Source organism: Polypterus senegalus, chromosome 17, assembly GCF_016835505.1.
Source record: "Polypterus senegalus isolate Bchr_013 chromosome 17, ASM1683550v1, whole genome shotgun sequence".
Classification (NCBI taxonomy): Eukaryota; Metazoa; Chordata; class Cladistia; order Polypteriformes; family Polypteridae; genus Polypterus; species Polypterus senegalus.
The window spans coordinates 85479527-85497238 of NC_053170.1; the positions used below are offsets into that span (position 1 = coordinate 85479527).

At 42.6% G+C, this 17712-nt stretch overlaps 1 protein-coding gene across 1 annotated transcript in view; it reads right to left on the reverse strand.

Moving 5' to 3' along the window:
- Nucleotides 1-657: 657 nt before the first annotated feature.
- ankfn1 (ankyrin repeat and fibronectin type III domain containing 1) overlaps nt 658-17712 on the reverse strand; it is a 195216-nt gene continuing 178161 nt past the window's right edge. The window contains exons 17-18 of the mRNA XM_039739380.1: nt 4758-4971; nt 658-1472 (exon numbers count right to left, since the gene is read on the reverse strand). Coding sequence (XP_039595314.1) covers nt 658-1472; nt 4758-4971 — 1029 coding nt within the window. The remainder of the gene's footprint in view (nt 1473-4757; nt 4972-17712) is intronic.

Below are 17712 nucleotides of genomic sequence, written 5' to 3' on the forward strand. Positions count from 1 at the left end.
GCTAATATTTCACTAAGAGTAAAAAGGGGCAGTATCTCCTCAAAGATTAATTCTTATATGCGTCTTGTCCAAACTGGCCAGCCTCATCTCAACGTCAATAGAGAAGTCTTTAAACATTTGAAATTAACCTCCTTTTTTTAAAGTGAAGCTAGGATCATTTCAGAATTGTCCTAACACATGCAATGGAATGTTGACACTTGGCCTGTAAGTTCTACCATCTGGGACGTTTCCTCATACTCTTCATTTTAGTTTCTGACCAGGCTGTGACAGAAGGACACAGGAAATCTAATCATGATGGAGATTGGTTATTGGTGACGTAGCCCTCTCTGCTCAGACTCGTGCTTCTCATTGGATCTAAGCAACGCCAAGCCCTGGGATGAAAATGGATAGTTCTCGGAATTAAAGGAGATGGTCAATAGCCACTTTTGGCTTTATGCTTCAAACACCCCTTTCATTATGGAAGAGCACCGTACAAATAAGTATAAGGATGCAGTATCCATTTAAGCCTTCTTATACACACACTGAAGTGAAAGAAATCGAAGACTGAAAACATTGTTGCATGCTCACATATTCAACAACAAACATTCAACGAAGGAAACATATCATATAAATTGCATAAAGGCTATAGACTTTTCAGTCCAGTAACGTTACCAACTCCTAGAGTGTACTACTAAAAATTTCAGATATTTGAGAATTGGTTTGGTCATCAGAATCTACGTCCTGTCCCACGTCTCCAATGGCGATGCTAGGAGGGGCCTCAGATACGGAGGGCGCCTCACCCACATGTAGAGTCCATGGCTGGCATTCCTTGTTGGATGGTGCGGGTTTTTTACACGGCTCTACAAATATCCGCCGGACGTTCTGTTTCGACTCACGATATTGTGTCTTCTCTTCCTCTGGGAGGCTCGAGGCGTGAGATAAGAAGGAGCCCCTAGGTAGCTCTTCAAACACAGGCTCATATCCGCCAGATGCCGAATCAGGTGGCAAGTCTTCCTCGCGCTGTGGCGTGTAGACCCCCTCTGATAAGGAAGTTGCCTGGCTCTCGCTATGTACACGGAGCCAGCGATGATGGCAGCTGAAGTAGCTGTGCCGCTGGTGCTTGGAGAGCAGCTTCTTTTTACTTTGGGGCTGGCTGTGCTGTTTACTGTGGGATGACTTCTCCGAGGTTTTGGGGGTGAACACAGATAAAGTCAAGCCATCCACCGTCTTTGTGCATGTTTCGATCTCCGCTTCACAGCCGCTGGACAGTCGAATATCCTCTTTTAAGCTGAGGGTGTTTTTCAGGTCATGAGCCTGCAAGACATCTGGTGCACTCCCACTCAGCCCCGAAACAGCCTGTTGGGATATGTCCTGGGAGGATGAGTACACAAGGTCCAGCTCCCGGGGACTCAGTGCATCGCTGGAATCATAGTCACTGTCGGTGGGAAGGAAAACCTCTGAGCAGCCCTCCTCATCGGACCCAGGCTGGGAGTCTAGAACAAGTAACAAGAGCATTATTTACAAAAGGGGTACTAGACCACTCAGATTAAAACAAAAAGCAACATATCATTCGTAAAAAAAGGGGATGGTGCAATAAATTCTTATAAACTAAACCGATAAAAAATAATGCAGGACCGGAAAGTGTAACAAAACATGAAAGACAACAAAAGCAGAGCAGGCAAACGAAGAGGAGACCTGTGTCTTTATTGAAGATGGACTTGAAGTATAGCTACAATGAAACCAATGGAGATGGGGTCCCTCAAGGAGCTTTTGGATATCAAAAGTTAATTTTTATTAGTGATGAACGGAAAAGACAACACGTTGGGTCCCTCAACAAAATTTCAGAACATGAACCTGGTGATTTTTGTTACCTTGACTAGAATTCTTTATGTAAACATTTGTAGACAGGAAGTAGAAGCCTCTGTTCGTGTGTCAGTGGCTCACATTTTGCTGGAAGTGAAACGCAATGTGTTACTCAAATTTCTTTGTCACAGAGTTTCGCTGTGAATTGTTTTTTTCACAATATTGCCACGCATTTATTTGACCTGGAATATTGTGTTGTGTTGTTAAGTGAAACATTATTTATGAATGTCGTCAGGCATCTCTTATGATATCAGGATATTGTGAATGGTGAACAGGGAAACATGGTTACTTAGTCCTTCTCCCTTTACACCTGTAGGGCAGAAACAGAACCCGCGGAAGAGCAAAGATGCCACTTTCATTCCAGTTCCAGTGTTATAGTGTATCAGAGGGATAAGCTATGAAAAATAATGAAGGTGACCAGAAGAGAAACGCCAGGAACCAGGCAAAGATCAAAACCCGAAAGTTCGTCCTATCTTTCAGAAGCTAAGTAAGATTCAAAGTTTGAGAATCAGGGAAAGCAGTGTAAGTGCCAGGGAGGATTACCTGGCATCAAAAATGGGGGTCCTTGCTGAGAAGGGAAGCCAGAATGAAAGGACAGTGATGGACTGGGATGGATATGAGACCCTTGCCTGGACAGGATGACAAAATAAAGGAGCAGTGGGTGAAAGCTACTATTTCAGAATATGTTTATCTCCACTCCATCTAGCTGGCAGCATCCTAGGTCCTCAGTAACCATATGGACACCTGCAGAGCATGATGGGAGTCATAGCGCTGTGAGTCAGCTCTGCTGGGTGCCAGGGGTGCCACCAGTGGGTGCGGTCCAGATTCATGATCCCTGTTTCTCTGGGTTTCCATTGTCCTGGCACCGGAAGCACTCCCGGGTGTGACATAAAAGGAAGCCTTCCAGCCTTCTCCAGCTGAGGCAGAGTCGGGAGGAAGGAAGGCAACACTCACTGAAGGAAGGAAGAAAGAAGGACGTGCTTGTTATTGTGCTTGTGCAACCTTGGAAGGGTTTAGGGCTCAGTGGTGCCCCCTAGCTGTCACAGGGGCCAGAAACAATGTGGGAAACAAAATAACAAAGGCTCTCATAAATTCTTTTTATATGAATAAATGATGCATTTGACCATGGAAGTTTAATCATGCAACTTCATGTTTAATAGCGTAGCAGCCTAGCCAAGCTAATATACCCAATTGTCAAAATTCCCACAGTAGAATTGAAATGTCACAAAAAAATAATCAAAAATAATACCTAACATTACAAGGGGTACCAGTGATAGTGCTGCTGCCTCTTAGTAAGGAGACCAATTTTGCACCCTGTGTCCTCCCTGCATGGATTTTGCATGTTGTTCCTGTGTCTGCATGGGTTTCCTCCCACAGTCCAAAGCCATGCAGGTTAGGCGGGTTGGCGATTCTAAATTTGCCCTAATGTGTGTGATTCGGGAGATTGATAGTGTGTGTGTGATGGACTGGCACCCTATCCAGGGGTTTTCTCTGCCTTGTGCCCTATGCTGGCCGAGATAGGCTCCAGTGCCCCCTTGTGGCCCTGTTTAGAAACTAAGCAGGCTAGAAAATGATTGACTGACTGACTGAAATGATAAAACTTGGAAGTCCCGCCCCTTTCACCTCGTACCATATTTAACCCTTTAAACTCGGCTTCAATTTGGTCAGTTATCTACTACTTTGCTTTAACCGGCCATACCATTATCATGCATCACTCAATATTCATGTTTCATCCATCATAATAAAGTTCAGACATTTCTCTTTCAGAATATGAATCAGAATCTATTCTGTTAGAACCTATATAGTTGTTAAAGAAATTATACTGTGCATTCAAATTACGACTTTATAAACAAAAAAACAAAATTTTGAAATATAGAAAGGGGAAAACATAGAAAGTGGAATGTGGTGTCATCTGAAAGTTGAAACATCCACTCATTTAGTACATAATAGTGTGTCCGTCAAATTGTACACAAATGAGTTGTGCAATTCGGCCATCTTTGAGGGAAGAATGAAATGTGGTATTGGGGTATGTAATATGGCATTTTAATGGCAAAACACTGTGCTGTAATAATAGCAATGAGGAAATGAATAATTTTTTTACATTTTTTAAAAATATTGCATTAGGGTTCAGTCTAGCCAACGGGTCCAATACAATGGAGCTGAGTTTGTAGGGTTAAGAATCAAAGGAACCAGAGTTTTGAGTCTTTGGTTTCTATTATAAGATGTTGGGTAAATGCTTTTATTTATTTTTTTAATGTTAAATAATGTTTGGGTAACCCAGCCACAGGGGATGCACAAACCAGTGTGTTTCTTTGTGCCAGTCCCAAGCCCGGATAAATAGGGAGGGTTACGTCAGGAAGGGCATCCGTTGTAAGATTTTGCCAGATCAAAATGGAAAAAGATGCTCCGCTGTGGCAACCCCTAACGGGTGCAGCAGAAAGAAGAAGCTAAATAATGTTTGGATGGCATGTTGGCGCAGTGATTACATTGCTGCCTCCCATTAAGGAGACCAAGATTTGGGTCCTTGGTGCTCCATACACAGAGTTTGCATGTTTTCCCCATGTTTCTGTAGGTTTCCTCCTTCAGTCAAAAGACATGCAAGTTAAATGGATTGGTGACGTTAAATTGGCCATAGTGGCCCCATGTGAGCGTGTTCCTGTGTGATGGACCGGCACCCTGTCCAGGGAATTGCAGGCTTCATGACCCTGTTCAGGATTAAGTAGGCTTAGAAGGTGGCATGGTAACGTTCACTTGACAAAACAAGTTTCAGGGGTATTCCATCACTGTTTTTCAAAAATACCAAACATTTCCTTTAATAATTGCAATGGATTTAAACAAAGCTGCACTAAAGTACAAAGCCCATGAAAGAAAACACTCAGTCCACTGTAAACATGCAGACCACCAGCTTGGCTTACCACTGACTGCCTTTCTCCTTCGCAGTTCAGGAGAAGGTGAGGGCGTTGGCATGTAGTCCATGTGCGAGGAGGTAGAGTCGATCTTCTCTGGGATGTGTTCTACCGTGAAGTCCACAAGCCACATGATTGGAAGTCCACCAGTGGGTTGCTTGTATCGTGCGTACTGCAAGGCATCCATGATCCACCTCACCTCTCTCCACATCTCCTCCATTTGCTTTGAAAGTAAAAAGAAGATGAGAATTGTACATGTATATCGTCTGAACACTCACAAGTGTACTTCACTGCTCACATCTGAAGCTTCAGCAATCTGACATATCCGTAGATACTTCATGAGACACAGTGGAGCTGAGTGATTTACATGGATGGATTATACTCTAACACTGCTGCCCTGGTGTGCCGTCATATGTGTGAGATCGACTGGATGTTGACTATTTACTGTGACCTGCTTTAGTGAGGATCAACAGTATGAAAGAGCACCACAGATGCAATGTTTACTCTGAGGATGTTGATGGAGAAGTTTAGAGAAGACCAGAAGGAGTTGCATTGTGTCTTTGTAGACCTGGTGAAAGCATATGACAGGGTGCCTCAAGAGGAGCTGTGGTATTGTATGAGGAAGACGGAAGTGGCAGAGAAGTACGTAAGAGTTGTACAGGATATGTATGAGGGAAGTGTGACAATGGTGAGGTCTGCGGTAGGAGTGACGGATGCATTCAAGTTGGAGGTGGGATTACATCAGGGATCGGCTCTGAGCCCTTTCTCATTTTCAATGGTGATGGACAGGTTGACAGACAAGATTAGACAGGAGTCCCCGTGGACTATGATGTTTGCTGATGACATTGTGATCTGTAGCGAGAGTAGGGAGCAGGTTGAGGAGACCCTGGAGAGGTGGAGATATGCTCTAGAGAGGAGAGGAATGAAGGTCAGTAGGAACAAAACAGAATACATGTGTGTAAATGAGAGGGAGGTCAGTGGAGTGGTGAGGATGCAAGGAGTGGAGTTGGTGAAGATGGATGAGTTTAAATGCTTGGGATCAACAGTACAGAGTAATGGGGATGGTGGAAGAGAGGCGAAGAAGAGAGTGCAGGCAGGGTGGAATGGGTAGAGAAGAGTGTCAGGAGTGATTTGTTACAGACGGGTATCAGCAAGAGTGAAAGGAAAGGTCTACAGGACGGTAGTGAGACCAGCTATGTCATATGGGTTGAAGATGGTGGCACTGACCAGAAAACAGGAGACGGAGCTGGAGGTGGCAGAGTTAAAGATGTTAAGATTTGTATTGGGTATGATGAGGATGGGCAGGATTAGCAATGAGGACATTAGAGGGTCTGCTCAGGTTGGATGGTTGGGAGACAAAGTCAGAGAGATGAGATTATGTTGGTTTGGACATGTGCAGAGGAGAGATGCTGGGTATATTGGGAGAAGGATGTTAAGGATAGAGCTGCCAGGGAAGAGGAAAAGAGGAAGGCCTAAGAGAAAGTTTATGGATGTGGTGAGAGAGGACATGCAGGTGATGGGCGTAACAGAACAAGATGCAAAGGACAGAAAGATATGGAAGAAGTTGATCCACTGTGTTGACCCCTAATGGAAGCAGCCAAAAGAAGAACGTTTTGCTTTTTTCTTTGGAGCTTCAGCAGAACGTGTGGAGCTTGGCCTCTCGAGTGCGTTACTCAAAGCTGTTCTAATCTGCTAGAGCCACATTTTTCATGCAAATATCTCATAAACAAGGTATTTATAAGGTGTGTCACAAACACGATAAAGAGCCATAGCAAGGTTTGGGGCAGCCACCCATATATTATTTCCTGGCTACAAAATTGAACAAATTGATGTACTGAAGTGTACAGATCAGAGGTGACTCTTTTAAAGGCCAGTATAGGAAGTGACCTCAGAGGGGCTGGAACCGGAAGGGTCTTCATTCATAGGCTTGGGCCCGGAAGTGACGTCAAAGGGGTCAGAACCAGAATTGACATCATCAGGGCCAGGCAGAATTTCCTGTGAACGTCCTGCAGAAAAGCGAGAAAAAGAGTCAGTGCACTCCACCACCTCCCGGTTTGGCTCGGGATAACTATCATTCAAGGCCTTCAGCGGCTTCCCATGCGCACATATGTGACAGGTGATATAATGCCCTGGTTTAGGCTGGCAAAAGCCCATGGCACATGGCACAAATTCTAGGGTTGACAAACTTGACGATCTCGTGGTCTGAGTATGTCAGTTTACTAGAAATCGTAAAAGTAGATGGCTGTGGGATGACGTTGCAGCCCAATTTCATATTTCCATAGTGAAGCCAGTAATGTGCTGCCTGACAGAGCTGGTGCTGTACAGTGGTGTGCCACGTGACATGGAGTATGTCCATCCATCCATCCAGTTTCACATCTGCTTAGTACATTCCAGAATTGTGCTGGAGCAGAACCTTTCATGAGAGCAAGGCACTATTGCCAGATATTTTGTTCATTTGTTAACTTTGGTGTTCATTGTTCAACCAACCAACCAGCCTTTATCCAACCTGCTATATCCTAACTACAGGGTCACGGGGGTCTGCTGCATGTACTTCATTTTGTCGTCAAGTAATTCAGAGTCTGTGGATATCATAAATCATAATCTTGCACACCACAGCTTCAGTTATGATTATATTTAAGATCTCTTTCCAGAAAATGTAACACCATGACTATAAGGGTTATAAGGATTGTGTTTGTGCAGTCATTAACACTGTTGCTACCAAATTTCAGAGATCTACGTCTGATTTCTGGCTTCATTACCAGGGTCATCAGGTCCATGTAGGTTATATCTGGGATCTCTTACCAGGTTTTAAAGAAATTATATGTTGAATTGGGACTTGAAATGGGTCAGTGCGTATTGAGTATCGGCACTTCTCCATTTTTGGCAGTTGTGCACCAGCAGTGTTTGGTGGTCATCAGCAGTGTTTGGTGCGTTCCGATGATGTTTGGTGTGTACTGTTAGTTTTTGGGATGTACTTGCAGTGTTTGGTGCATACCGGTGGTGTTTGGTGCATACAGTCAGTATCGGGTACATACTGGGATTATTTGGTGCATAGAGGCAGTGCTTGGTGTGCACCAATGGTGTTTGCTGCATACTGTCAGTTTTTGGTATGTACCAGCAGTGTTTGGTGCATTCTGGGAGTGTTTGCTGCGTACTGTTCAATTTTGGTATGTACCAGCAGTGTTTGGTGCATTCTGGGAGTGTTTGCTGCGTACTGTTAAATTTTGGTATGTACCAGCAGTGTTTGGTGCATTCTGGGAGTGTTTGGTGTGTACTGGCAGTGTCTGGTGCATAGTGGTGGTGTTTGGTGCGAACAAACAGTATACAAACAGTATTGGGTGAGCATCAGCAGTGTTTGGTGTGTGTATTGACAGTGTTTGGTGCATACTACTAATTTTAAGTGTGTATTAACAGTGTTTGGTGTGTAGTAGTGGTGTCTGGAGCATGCTGGGAGTACTTGGTGTGTACCAGCAGTATTTGGTGCATACTGTCAGGTTGTGATATGTACCAGCAGTGTCTGGTGTATACCAACACACATTAAAAAAAAATAAAATGTAAAATTTATGGTAATAAACTGGCACCTGTGGTTGCCAGAATTTAACCATTAAAAACAAGTTGGCACTATTTTAGCTGTATGGTATAACTTTTTAAAGCTCTATATTACACAATAAATAACTGTTTGCAGTACATTACATTAGAAATGAAGTTCTTACCGTAAACTGAAATCCATTGCTATAAAAAATTTGTCAATTAATAAACCATCAAAAATGCCTTCAGAAGCAGAGACCAATAAACAGCTAGCATCAGTAAAATAACAGCATTTAGGTAAAAATAGGTCATTTCATTTCATTTCAAGATTTTAAAGTTTAATAAAATGATGGCATGTTGTCTGCTGAAGAAGAACAATTTGCTCTTTTGTGGTGCATGGCGTGTTAGAGGTTTGCCAGTTTATTATAAACAACCCACCATAAATCAGCCTCCATAACCTCTAAACACCTTCAGTCAGAGGTGAGTTTTCTAACTGTTTAAGTTTTTTTCTCCCCCCTGATCAAAGGTATGTGGATCCCTCTGCACGATATGGCAAAAGGGGGCGTTCCCTTATGAAAATGTCAAAACTATATGCAAATTTAGGAAATGGCAAAAGAAAAAAACAAAGGTTCTGAAAGATCGTACCATTTTCTATATGGCAACCACACAAGAATATTATACTTTGGGTGCACATTCATTCAAAGCAATACTGAAGAAACCGCTCTGTAAAGCCAGTACATGGAATTATTTTCAGTTAAATGAATGTAAGGTGGCTGTTTAAAGTTACAGAATGAATGTTCTTGGTCAGCATGTGACCATTTATTACAGCAAAACCTTAAACATTCAACAAGCAGTAAGTTTTCTTTAAACACCTTGGTGCCATGGTTACCATTTTTCCACAGAAAAGAATATATATGTGTTTTTTTACGGGTTAACAATTTAAAAAATATGACATTGGTCTGTATGTTTAATTGCACTGCTTTTGTGTTACTGAAACAGAGCTTCACCATTTTACATTTTTACAGTTGCTTACCTTCACGATTTAACAGTTTTACGCTGTAAAATGAAGGGCTGTTTGTTAGAGTGCAGTGTTTGCAGCGTGTAGGTAGCGTTTTCGACCGTATGGGTTAGCATCATTACCTATTCATATTCCTCCAAACCCCCTGATCAAAGCTCTAAAGGTATAACCCCTTGCTCGTCGACTGAACGCTCCCCAATGGCAGAATTCCAAGCTCATGCATACATGTGGTATGTTGCAAAAGACAGGTGGTGCCATGGAGACACACCACGCTAAAGAGTTCCAGATACAAAATAAAGGTTTTTATTGCACAGAATACCTTGTTTCCAAACCAATTCCACAATCTCTTGATAAAACTCTCCTCCCTTCCCTCCTCCAGGTGGGTTTTTTGCCTTCTGCCTCCCAGCTCTGACTGACTGGAGGAAGCTGAACAACTCATTTATATGTTAGACCCAGGAGTACTTTTGGTACAGGGGTCATAGCATGGGAGCACCCTTTGGTGGCACCCAAGAACCCTGACAGGGTTGTCCCTCAGGACTATGACTCCCATAAATCCCTGCAGGTGTCCTTACTGGGTCCACGCCAGTGAAGCACTGCCATCTGTCATACTGGGGGAGGAACTGCTCTTGTCACACCACCTCCTCTTCCTTTCCATCCATTAATCTTTCCCTTTGAGAAAGCAGCAGGCCCCGATGGCTACCCTGCCGAATTTTGTAAGAAGTTCTCCACTGAGCTAACTCCCCTCCTATTATCATCATTCACAGAAGCTAGAGACAATAAAATTCTACTTCAAACTTTTCACCAAGCATTAATCACCGTCTTTCCTAAACAAAATAAGGATGTATTACAATGTGCATCATACAGACCAATTTCACTTCTGAATAATGATGTTAAGATACTCTCCAAAGTCCTAGCTAGAAGGATGGAGAAAGTGCTGTCTTCAGTAATATCACAAGATCAAACTGGATTTATTAAAGGCCAACACTTACATCCAATGTTCGACACCTGTTTAATGTAACATATTCACAAAGCAAAGTCAAACATCCCAGAGATTTTATTATCCTTGGATGCAGAAAAAGCATTTGATATGATTGAATGGAACTACCTTTTCACTACATTAGAGAAATTTGGGTTTGGCCCGAACATTTGTGCATGGATCAAACTACTGTATATCAATCCAGAAGCTTCAGTTTGTATTAACAACATTTGTTCAGACTACTTTAAACTAGAACGTGGTACCAGACAAGGATGCCCCTTGTCACCACTGCTGTTTGCGATCACCATTGAACCTCTGGCAGTTCACTGTTGTAATGCTTATGAGATAAAGGCAATTATCAGAGAAGGGTTGACTTGAACAGAAAATTTCTCTCTATGCACATGATATGGTACTGTATATATCAGACCCACAAAATAAATGTACCTGCAGTCCTAACAGCACTTACAGAATTTTAAAAGATCTCTGGTCTCAGAATTAATCTGAATAAAAATGTACTCTTTCCAGTGACTTCTCAAGCATACAATATCAGATTGGACACCCTCCATTTTATCATTGCAGATCAGTTTAAATACCTAGGGGTAAATATCACAAGTAAACATAAAGCTCTTTATCAACAAAATTTCACTGTCTGTATGGAAAAAATTAAGCAAGACTTGCATAGACGGTCAACCCTTCATCTCACTTTAGCTGGAAGTATTAACATTATTAAGATGATATCCTCCATAAGCTTCTCTTTTTATTTCAAAGCATTCCAATATACATCAATAAATCATTTTTTAAGCAATTAGATTCAACCATAACCTAATTTATTTGGAATTCAAAACATCCACGTATCCAAAGATCGACCCTACAAAGACCAAAGGCAGAAGGTGGCATGGCTCTACCTAACTTTCAGTTTTATTACTGGGCAGCAAACATACAAGCTATAAAATCCTGGACACAAATAGATGAACATACACAGGCTTGGTCTGCAATAGAAATAAAATCTTGCAGTACTTCTTTATATTCCCTGCTTTGTGCCCCAATAAATGGAAGTTATCACCAATATACTAATAACCCAACTGTGCTTCACTCACTCAAAATATGGAACCAAGGCAGAAAGCATTTTAAGATAGAGAATCTTTTATCGGTGGCACCTCTGTATGAGAACCACCTTTTTAAAACCCTCGCAAACATATGCATTTTTAAATGTCTAGAAAACATTTGGGATTAAATCACTTAGAGATCTTTATATAGGCAACGTCTTTGCATCCTACAAATGATTACATTCCAAATTTAACTTTCCAGCAACACATTTCTTTCACTATCTTCAAATTAGAAACTTTGTTAAACAGAACCTGCCAAATTTTCCTCACCTCCCACCTACCTCTATGCTGGAAAAAATATTGATTAGTTTCAAGGACTTAGACATCATTTCTGCAATATATAAAATCATTTTACAGTCCCTCTCTTTCAAAGATCCAAGAGGATACTGGGAAAAAGATCTCTCACTCAACATATCAGAAAGGAGTGGAAGGCAGCAATGCAGAGAATTCACTCATGCTCCATATGCACAAAGCAAACAATTATTCAACTCAAAAATGATATACCGAGCACATCTGTCTCATGTTCCAAGGGCAAAATTCAACCTGCGAACACTGCAATCAGGTTCCGGCCTCACTGGGCCTGCACCAAATGAACATCATTCTGGACCAAAATCTTTAAATGCCTTTCAGACAGCCTTGGTGTCACAATCCCTCCTAACCCACTAACAGCTGTGTTTGGTGGGCTCACAGAGGGGCTTAAAGTGGAGAAGGAAAAACGAACTGTGATTGCCTTTACTACACTATTGGCACGTAGACTTATCTTGCTAAACTGGAAGAATCCTAACCCTCCTCTTTTAAGTCAGTGTTGGTAACTGATGTTATATACTATTTGAAATTGGAAAAAATCAAATTCTCACTTAGAGGATCTGTGCAGAGATTTTTGAAAATCTGGCAGGAACTAATCGATAATATTTTAGAATAAGCTTTTTAAACACTGAGGAAGCAGTTCTCTCCCCATTTCTTTTTCTTCTCTATTTATCCATATTCACTTATTAATTTATCTATTATCTACTTATTTTTACTTCTATACTAATAAAAGGCAAAGCCCACACTGACTGACTCACTCAGTCATCATTAATTCTCCAACTTCCTGTGTAGGTAGAAGGCTAAGATTTGGCAGGCTCATTCCTTACAGCTTACTTACAAAAGTTAAGCAGGTTTCATTTCGAAATTCTACACGTAACGGTCATAAGGGTCGACAACGTCCGCCATGTTGAACTTTCTTATTTATGGCCCCATCTTCACGAAATTTGGTAGGCGGCTTCACTGTGCTAACTGAAACCGATGTATATACTTATTTCGGTGGTATGACGCCACTGTCGGCCGCCATATTGAACTTTCCAACGCCACTAATTCTCCAACTAGGTAGAAGGCTGACCCCATCTTCACGAAATTTGGTATGACGCCACGGTGGTATGCCACTGCTGCCATATTGAACTTTCCAAAGTCACTAATTCTCTAACTTCCCGTGTAGGTAAAAGGCTGAAATTTGGCAGGCTCATTCTTTACAGCTTACTTACAAAAGTTAAGCAGGTTTCATTTCGAAATTCTACGCGTAATGGTCATAACGGTCGACAATATCCGCCATGTTGAACTTTCTTATTTATGGCCCCATCTTCACGAAATTTGGTAGGCGGCTTCCCTGCGCTAACCGAAACCAATGTATGTACTTATTTCAGTGGTATGACGCCACTGTCAGCCGCCATATTGAACTTTCCAACGGTCTTTGTTACTTATGGGCCCATCTTCAAGAAATTTGGTACACGGGTTCCCAACACTAACTGAATCCTACTTACGTACATATATACGTCCATAGCCTGCAGCTCGGTCACCGTGTCAGGCGGCATTTGGTCCCCCATCCCAACGCCTCCCACGTTGTTGGCTGCCTGCCTATATAAGGCCGTCCATCGCTCTGGTCTCTACATTCCCTTCTTTGCTTCGCCATGGTATTCACGTCTCCCTGCTGATAACTACAGCCTTTTTATTTAATCCACGGCTTTACATTAACATGTCTATCAAGGTGATCACCATCGATCAAAGAACTGTCACTTACCGAGTGGTTTCCATGCCCAGAGATGGCACCTACCTTTTCCATTCTCTTTGTTACATATTGCACTGCCATATCAGGCTCACTCTTGATATCTGGAGGAACATTGTGTCTTATGTATCGAATGACTGGGATGGGTTCAAGGTGTGGACTGATGACGGTACAGGAGATAATTAGACTACACAGTAGCACTAGAAGAGTGAAATGCTTAAGCCCTTCACCTATGGTTCTGCATGTGAGTTGATGGCTGCCGCTAAATTGTTCGGTTGTCACTTTTAAGTGTACTGAAATGGCCAAAAATTTTACACCTTTCGACAACCGCCAATGCCTCTTAAACACCTTAGATTCACAGATGACGATTTCAGTAGTGGACACTTTGATATTTATGAATATTTAAACTCTCAAAAGCTGGAAGTGAAGTTATCGATGAAACCGGTTGTATGCTTACAACACTTGACAGATGCCGAATGTCTCTTCAACACAAGTCCTACAAATACTGTCGTAATTGAAACAAACCATGAAACTCAAACCGATTATGACAGCAGCAATCCAAGCTGTGAGATTTGAAACAAGATTACTGTTCACATGGCCAACTGTACGTTGCATGCTCAAGAGTAAGCTCAGCACACAGCTTGGTCATATTACAACCGGAGGGCTGAACTCACAATGTGGTATACAAAGAGATCCTTAACAAATAATTATTGGTATATTTCCCCTCAGTTTAAAAAGGTTTAATTTTCTTCTTAATAAAAATTTTAAGGCAGTACTTCGCCACTGCAAAGTGCGGGTATTTTGCTAGTGATTAATAAAATCAAAAAAATATATATATAAAAAATAATACTCTTCCCCTTTGAGCAGGATATCAGTTCAGCCCCATCCCGGCCATCCTTTCATGTTGTCATTCCATTATGGCTTTCCAGCACAGCACATACAATGTGTGTCCACTTCAGGCACTGCACTGAATCGATTGGCACAGTGTAAATGTGTGTGAGTTCACCATGTGACAGACTGGCATATCTGCTAGAGATGGGCTCTGACTTTGTATCTTTTATTTTGCAGTTTTGTAGGTTTTTAGTCGGATAGGTTTTGGCTCTCTATGCAACCCTCTAATTACAAATTTGAATGTAAGTGTCAGTAGGCTTTGCGCCCTAGGAACCTGAACTATTCTCTAGTATTTCAGAAATTATTTACCGCTCTGATGCTGACCTTTCTCATCATAAAAGAGATTATTACTATAGCATTTGACGAGAAGATTTCATACTTAATTGCAGAATTACGGTATTAAGGGCCTCTTGCTCTCGAATGATTTGGTTAAAAAAGGATTCCGCACATCATCCTCTCATAACATGCTTAAGTTTTGAATTTCGTATTTTTTCGTCCAGCCGTTTTCGCTCTAGACCGTCCTCAAGAAACTGCGACACACAGACAGATACACACCCATCATCGAGATATCGATGTTTTTGAGATCCTAAAACGTCGAGATCCGTCAAAAAAGCCTGCAACAAATCTAAAGCTTTTGCTTGTCGCAAAGCAACAAAATGGATAGGGGAATGGATGGGTGGACCCCCCCCTCCTGGCCCAGCACCCTTACTACCTCTTCATACTTATCTGCTGTAATGTTCAGGGACCATTTCGTGGTTTGACTGCCTGTCACGCAGCCAGCGTTTTCCATCATCGCACCTCTTTACCCATTTTCACATCCTCACCAACTACTCAGAACACACTGTGCGGCTTTTTCAGAGGTTTGCAGCCCTCCAAACAGAAGAATCTGGCAAAGTGGAGAATTTCAAGTTGTAAAAAAAGATGAAAGGCGCATTCAGCCCCGTATCTCACTTCTCTCTTGTCGGACTGCATGCGTCTGACAGGAACGCCCTCGGTAAACTGAAACGCATTTAACGCATTTCTTCTCTTAACGTCTCTAATTGGTTCCATATTCCATAACTACAGACATCAGATTTTTTTTTCTTTTTTTTTCATCTGTTCTTTGGCCGCCTGTAATGTGCGGTTTGTGTAGCAAGTTTCCAAACTCTCAGATCTGGGATTGCACAAAGGCACTTGTGGTTTCTTGGTTAATCTGAAAGGTTACTGCGGTGGGGTAAGATGATTTTTCCAAAAGAGTAATTACAGATGTTTTTCATTTAAGTAGAAACTTGATAGCTGCAATATTTTAACACTTTCTTTCTCAGACTCTCTTGTTTGTTGTAAAAGAAAAAGATTTACTTTGGAAAACAGTAAGAAGAAGTCTTTGAAAGTGATGTCTTGCTACTAGACGGTAGTACGGATCGACTGAGTGGTGCGCTCAGTGCACGTGTGAAACTCCTGAAGTACAGCTGAATCCTTTACAACCTCTTCAGGGGTCTGTCACTGACGGCCAGGACCCTTGCCCTGCCGGGACATGAAGATTATTGAAAAACCTGGGGGAGAAGGCATATTCAGGGGAATCCCTCACCTGGAGTACTAGATGGCAGCCCCCCTTGGCTGGGGCTCCCACAGATAGAGTTTGGAGCAGCCCTGCTGGGTTCCGTGGGTGCCACAAGGGGGTGCTGCAGGAACGGTTGAGCACTTTGTTGCAGCACCCAGAAGTGCTACCAGATTAAGACCACCGGAGCACTTCCTGGTGTTCTATGAAAGAAACCAACGCCACTAAACCAGCAGTCAGAGTCAAGAGGGAGATGGACAAAGCTTGACAGAGGAGGTAGAAGGAAGAAGAAGAAGACAAAGCACTGTGACTGATTGTACTGCATTGGTGCTTTTTACTGTGCTGCTGTGGGGAGTCCTGGTGTTTTCTTGTATCAGGGTTAGGATGGCTGGAGCGCCCCCATCAGGCCATAATTATAAATTGAGATATTTTATTTCACAAAAATTTGCCATCCTATGCACAAATGAAAAACTTTTCTTACAGTCTTTGCTGTCTTCTCCTTCACATTCCATCTACAATGCCAGGACGATTGGCAGCTGAAAGTGGCTGACTCGGGGCGATATGTTTCAAGTATAAAATCTAGTGTGCACATGTGAGTATTTGATGACGCGACTCTTACAATTGTTAGGAAGCCTGATAGTTTAATCATTCCAATTGCAGTGCACCTCGACTTGTGAGGGGGCGCTGAGGTTGCCAACAGATTTGCATAGTGATGAGTGGGTGCCGAGGTTGTGAACAGATTTGTGTAGCGGTAAAGCCACTGCACATTGAAAATGAGGGATGGGTGAAATTAGGCCAACGTCTAAGCCCAACAGTATTTTCTTCCCCAACACTCAAATATTAATGAAACAGAATAATGACAAAATAGATTAAATATATTAAACAACGGACAAATTTTTACAAATACAGCAAAGAAAGGTAATGGCAAACATACTGTGTTGGCACCAAAAAGTTACATCAACCAGGGATGAGTTACCCAAGCATGAGCTGGCATTACATCAGCAGGGGCAGCGGCACCTACGTTTCCAATTAGTGTGGCAAAAGGCGAGCAACTCCATTTGAGGGATAGTGAGCCACCTGAAATAGCCATGTGAAGAGCAGAGAATCCATCCATTGCTACATTGGTGTCAGCAGTGGGATGAGAATACATACAGTCTGACTTAGCCGAGTGCCTAAAATGGATCTGCTTGGCTCTTTGGAGGAGTTGGAGGAGAGTATTGAGTCTCACACCTGTAATCTGGAGTGCTGTTTGTATCACTAGTACAGGTGGGGAGGCAGCGGACAGACTGACACCTCTGCAGCTCCACCACCACTTCTCCATCTGCTAGGGTCCATTAGCCTGAGTGCACAGATGCCGGAGGAGTTTCAGGCTCATGGAGTTGGGGAAAGATATGAGAGATTATATTGCCACTGACCCCAAGTGAGATGCTGTCAGAAGTAAAAATGAGCAGGCAAAAGACAAGGCAGATCGTAGAGGTGTTGTGAAGCAGCGGTGGAAGGAGAGTCTGAAAGCTGAGATCCAGACCTGGTATGTGGTTTGCAGTGAAGGAAGACGGCCAAGAGTCCTGACTATCTGAATCTCCACACACGGAGGTTCACCTGCCTACTTACGACTGACCAGCGTTGAACGCCTCTGCTGCTCCACTTGACAATGCAGTGCTCACAATCCCTGCTGATGTGCCCTCATCACTAGCTGCTCAACTGAAATGAAAGACAAGATCACGTCGCATTTTCAAAGAATGTGGGCGCCATTGCAAGAGTTATGTAATTATGTATGTGACAAGTTACATCAGCCAGTGATGAGCCACCTGAGTATGAGCTGGACTGGACCTGGGAAAGGACTGCCAAACAAGCTGGCACTGCTTTGGCA